The sequence below is a fragment of the Pyrus communis genome, chromosome 12 (assembly GCF_041283825.1).
Source record: "Pyrus communis isolate YQ-2024b chromosome 12, ASM4128382v1, whole genome shotgun sequence".
NCBI classification, from domain to species: Eukaryota; Viridiplantae; Streptophyta; class Magnoliopsida; order Rosales; family Rosaceae; genus Pyrus; species Pyrus communis.
The window spans coordinates 1,301,376-1,307,103 of NC_142576.1; the positions used below are offsets into that span (position 1 = coordinate 1,301,376).

At 38.5% G+C, this 5,728-nt stretch overlaps 1 protein-coding gene across 1 annotated transcript; it reads right to left on the reverse strand.

Annotated features, from left to right (window-relative positions):
- Nucleotides 1–686: 686 nt before the first annotated feature.
- On the reverse strand, nucleotides 687–4,359 carry LOC137746057 (GRF1-interacting factor 1). The gene is made up of 4 exons (XM_068486109.2): nucleotides 4,032–4,359; nucleotides 2,064–2,140; nucleotides 1,517–1,601; nucleotides 687–1,386 (listed from the first exon to the last, which is right to left on the reverse strand). Exons 1-4 carry the CDS (start codon nucleotides 4,110–4,112, stop codon nucleotides 979–981), a joined length of 651 nt encoding a protein of 216 aa, XP_068342210.2. The 5' UTR covers nucleotides 4,113–4,359; the 3' UTR covers nucleotides 687–978.
- Nucleotides 4,360–5,728: the final 1,369 nt, after the last annotated feature.

Sequence of the window (5,728 nt, forward strand, 5' to 3'; positions counted from 1 at the left end):
TATAAATAGCGAACTCTTCAAACAGAACAAAGAGGTTAACATATATTCAAATGTCTTCCTTCTCTCCCTACTACAATACTCATGTATAATCCTTATTATCTTCCTACTCATCTTGATCATCAATGGGCAATTGATCACTACTTGGCATCTCATCTACCGTAATCATACTTATGGATTAGACACTCTGTGAGATTCAAGGGTTGTACTTGGGATTGTTATAACCCTTATAACCAGCACGTAGGGAGGCGTCTACTAAGATAATGGCAACACGCCTCTCTTGATATCACAAGCCAAATCATTCTTTACGTTTTCCTTTTTATTGCTTTATTTATTGATATATGTGTTTGATGCATTTGGGTATTATCTAATTGATTGAATTTACATGTGTATTATGATCATAATCATTTATATTATCCTACAGTACCTTACTACATTAGTGAAGTAAAATCAACATTAATTAATTTCGAGTTTAATTCGCAAACACCTACATTTGAAGTGATCGCTATGTTGAAGAAAGTAAAAATCTCAACACCGGAAATTTGACATAACATATAACTAATAGATCCACTACTAATCGTAATGAGACCGTTTTGTGATAAACGTCCACACCTGCTGTATTGTGCGATGCTGCAAGTTGTAGACTTTTTTAAACTATTAGTGTTGATTAGCAGAAAATTGTTGATCCGTCTCTCTGAAATCTTGATTCATAATAACCAAGCGAATTGAGCACGAAAATTTCGACATAAAAAAGAAAGCGCATCAAGAAGTTAGCCTGCAAAAATTTACATGATATACTACCATAACTGCATCGTCTCACTAAAAAAACCATAGTTCAATGTTTTGAGGATAAACACTCAAAGATAAAACACAAGGGCCTTAAGCAGCAAGTTTTTTTCCCCCTCCTCGGCTAACTTCGTTTCCTCACCTAATTCCCTAAGTTCAGATGCTAACAGACCAAAATGTCCATCATTTCACCGCTTAATTCCCATCATCGGTCGATTTCAGGTAAAGAGTCTCACCCCCATCTCCACCATGGCTTCCAGAGCTCCCGCCTCGCCCATCCATATCTTGCTTACTCCCACCGGCCATCCTCCTATGCATGCCTTCTCCAGGAGAGCTGCGTCCGTAATCACCGAACCCTCCAGCCCCAAGTTGCCCGCTGCCTCCAGCATTATTTCCCTCATTCCCGAGCATGTGCAGTCCCGCGCTTCCTCCAGCAGTCATAGCAAGTTGGCTATGCAGGGCTTGTTGCTGCAGAGCTGAAAACGGATGCTGGGAGTACATCATGGAAGAGCGTGCAGCCATGAGCGATTGTGGTGTCATCTGCTGAGCTGCTTGTTGCTGCATGTAATGTGCTCCTGGCTGCATCATGCCGGTGGAAGAGTACTACAAAGCATTTCATGAAAACAATCAGGAAATGTACAATTTCGGGACACTGAATTACGCGGTGACACTGAACAGATTCAGTCGGTGTCCTTCAAGTTTATTAATTTTTTTCGCAAATGAGGTTTTGTACCTGAGGATGCATGGTAGGAGGCTGGGGTTGTGAATCAGCAATGGCAGCCAGGTACATCAGATTCCGCTGTAGCTTCGCTTGGTTCCTGCAATAATTGCAAACGATTACTGACCCGCCTAGCAGTTTAAACATAAAAATTCTGCTTTTTGACACAAGCTAAAACGAGCCTAACATATATATATATATTGCAATCAGAGTTCAACTAAAACGATGTTTTCGCAACCTTTTATGTACTCTTAATAGTTATAAATGGCATCCATCACTTGCAGTAAATTAGTGGCATCCTTCAAAAAGGCTTAATTTATGCCATGGTAATAATTTACGGCATCCTTCCGACAAAGTACATACTCAAAACAGAAGTTTGCCACACTAAACAGAATCATCATTCGTGGAAATCGATAGTATCGATTAAACTAAATGATGCACGCTTATAAATCCGATACTGTAGGCAAGAGGGTGTCAACTTACCGCATGCAGCTAATCAATAGCACTTAGTGATAACAAAAGATAAGCAAAGCAGCAGTTAATTAAGAAATAAAATGCTCACTCTGCACATTCACTCAGTTTCCCGGTATTCTGGCTCTCAACTATCTTCAGAATCAACGACTTGTTCTCGTCCAAGTACTGCAGGAAAATTTAAAGAAGGTATTTAACAATAGGATGACAAGAATATAATACAGACCAGAAGAGCGATAAACGAAAAGGTTCTAAAATTTCTGAGTAAGAAATTCACAGTAACGCTGACGAACAGAATCAAAGTACAATTATTAGTAGTATGTGTAACCAAACCAACTGAATCAATCCAACATCAGTGCTTACTCAAATTTATGAGAAAGATGGAAGTAAGCAACCGGGGCAAGTGATACATTCCGAAAGAGACAAATAAAAAAAGACACCATTGCTGTGCAAAAGAAAGATTATTGGTCACTAGTTCCTATCACTAGACAAACTTTCGCAGGGTCGACAAAATAGCCGCACACTTATCTGAAAACCGACACTGGAAACATGCTCGATGACAAGATGAAGACGTGACTTGCGTTAGAAACATTCAAAGGAACAGAATCCTGAAGGTTTCGCTGTTTTGGTGCCCAAAGAACATGCCAAACGAGAACTTTATGCAGATAATCTTAGTTTTAAACCAATCCATAGCTACCATTTCGGTGCAACTACAAATGATCAGTCTTTGAGTATGCTAATTTGCTATTTCGTAACGAATTTTTCTGTGCAACTCGAAATCTAAACTAGATCAGCCAATTTAGTCCAAAATAGTACAATATCTACAAGGAGAATGATGTGAAGAAACTAGCAAAACCTTCAACTTATGTCCTACAAAATTAATGGAATCAAATGGCCAACCAAAACAGATGCATAAAATGTAAATGCAATCTGTAAGGATCAAGTAAATACTTTCATAATTCTAGTGATGCCATCAAACATTTTTCAAGAAACCGACGCGTAAATAAAAGCACAAATTCTAGTTCACTAGTCACAACTTGTCAAAACAGAAACAAAAGCAGCACTCTTTAAGTTAGGTTGCAGCCGGAAGGACACCAGATATGCATGGTTATGTGAGACACTATTTCCAACAGACAGAAGAATCCGGCTCGTTTAGAAGTGTGCCCAAAACACTTAAATGCTTCCTGCAACTTCAAACGCATTTCCGGGATTCACTTAAGGATTGGTTCCAAAAACATTTTTATCAGAATCGCTTAAATTTTAAAAACACTTCCCAACGTGCCGAAGTTTTCCTTGTAACAAATCTACACACAATAAATAACATATATAGTAAATCAAAATATCTAACATGCAAAGAAACCATTTATCAGTTCTCATCACCCTTTTTTCTTACGAGACGATATTCTAAACCACTGGGGAGGGGGATTCGAACTTGGTGCAAGGGGATAGGCATACCGTCGTATCCAAATGGCCTGACCCAGGTATTGTTGAAAAGTCCCACATCAATAAGAAAAGAAGAGTTTAAATATCCAAAACCCACTCCAACTAACATCTTTTGTGATAAAAGCCCACACCTGAGAGATTGTGCAGATGGTAAGTTGAAGATAATATCAGTGTTGTTGGAAGTGGGTCATATGGTCCGTCTCTATGATATTTCTACAGGTATGCATCCTCAACACCCATTTAAACTTCACTAAGAAACAGGACACAAACTTGGCAACAGACAAAGAAACTAGCTTGACGAGATTATGAAGAAACTTTCAAAAAATCAGAAGAAACATCCATTGATACATGTACATACCAACATATACGCATATATAGTCCATTAGAAAAAACAAAGAAGAATCAAACAAGAAAAACCCATTAAGCATACCAAAAATCAATACTTTAGAGATTAGAAAAGAGGGGTAAATTAATTTATTTTAATTAAGTGGATACAGAAAGTGGCAGGAGAAACCAAAAACCAAATGGAAGTGCAGAAGCAAAGCTGCAGAAAAAAAAAAAGAAAAAAAAAAGGGAGCAAAAAGCAGAGGAGGAGGAGGAGGAGGAGGAGGAGGACCTGCTGAATGTGATCAGTAGTGACGTTATTGGGATAATAGGCTGCCATCATAGGCTGCATCTGCATCAGGTGCTGCTGCATCTCTCTTTTATATATGTCGACCTCTCTGCTCTGCTCCTCTACCACAAACAGAAAGACACTCTCTCTTTGTTTCTCTCTCTAACTTTCTCACTCCTAAAGTAGGAACAGAGCTTTTTTTTTTTTTACAGAGTTGAGAGGCCACACTTACTGCAAAGGGTGCAACCAAATAGAGAGAATTTTGATAGATGCCTTTGCCTTTTCTTTTCTTCTAATTTCTATTTTTCTCTGTGTTTTCACTTTCTCTCCGGACATACAATGACATCACCTCCGCACAGATATAGGCGCAGAGAGAGAGAGAGAGAGAGAGAGTGGTGTATTTACACGGGCCGTTTTATCTTCGTTATGTTTCTTTAATTTCTCACCATCAAATTAAATAAATTGCAAATACTGTTTTTTTGGAGTTTTGCTTGGTTTGGGTTTTTTGCATCAGTTTCTATCTATCTCCTCTCTCCTACAATCCATAAACATAGCTCAAGTCAATTAAGCTTGCAATGTGTTTTAGTTTTTTTACATGGCACTTTATAAGTGGTTTGGGTTCTTGGGATACTGTTTTAGTTACATTCTCGATGTACATAAATTGAACTTGATCGTGGATGATTAGCTTAGAAAATAGTTGCAATTACACTCCGTTATAGATAGGTAAGTTAAATTTAACCATGTGTGATTGATTTAGAAAATTGTCACAGTTTGCAAACTTACATCTAGTTGCATGTAAACCGAATGTAACCATGCATGTACTGACAGATCTAAGGTTCTAACTTTGAGGTCTGATTGGAAAAGAAAATAGAGCGCACAACGCGCAAATCTTGTATATTTTTTTTCAGTTGTGCATTTTGTCAAGCATGTGGTGTACATATCGTCCTCTATCGCGCCACATCTACTAAGTTTTGTCGAGTGGCCCTACTAAGTTCTCTCAAGATCCAAGGCCAAGTACTATTTAGATATGTTGAGAAACATTACATCAAATACTTTGTGAGCACAAGAGTCATGTGCCAAATTCAAAAGGATATTTGCAGGACCTTTGCTTGCTATTCCCCCCCCCCCCCCCACGGGACCTCTAAAGGGTTCTAGGGCCATTTCGGTCCCTATGTGGATCTGTGCTGCAAACATAATTGACTTGAAATATCGTCATTGTAACATCTCAGTTGGATAAGTTAGCATGCTAAAATAATTGAATTAAACAAGAAGAAATGTTGATACTATCATCACATTCACATATTATAGGTGATAGGTTATAGCATCACAATTATTACTTCATTCCACTTAAATCACACTTAAGAACACGTAATTGACTTAAGACGGTAATATGCTCATTATAAAGTAACTAGGGCAACGTGACCTATAAAGAACACAAGGGATCAAACATGAAGATATGTTAATACTACTAGGATTTTTATGTGATAGGTCACAGCAATGCCTGTTGGGTTATTTGGACTCATAGCTCGAGTCCAAACTCTTGTGGTTTCTCTTGTTAATGTTGATGACGTATTGTCTTTGTCAAGAGATTCCACGAAAGCTCCTTCCCTTTGCATTCACCAATGCCCACGCGCTCTTCTCCAGATGCCAGGCACGTGATCTCACTTGCTTGCCTCCATACTTTTGTCTGCAACTGCAAG

What these genes read in the sequence shown, in the direction of transcription:
- LOC137746057 (XM_068486109.2), bottom strand. Translation starts at nt 4,112, where the DNA reads ATGCAGCAGCACCTGATGCAGATGCAGCCTATGATGGCAGCCTATTAT. An exon ending in AAACTGAGTGAATGTGCAGA is followed by an intron (nt 1,602 to 2,063) that starts GTGAGCATTTTA and finishes CAATTATTGCAG; the next exon opens with GAACCAAGCGAAGCTACAGC. An exon ending in CTCCTACCATGCATCCTCAG is followed by an intron (nt 1,387 to 1,516) that starts GTACAAAACCTC and finishes AATGCTTTGTAG; the next exon opens with TACTCTTCCACCGGCATGAT.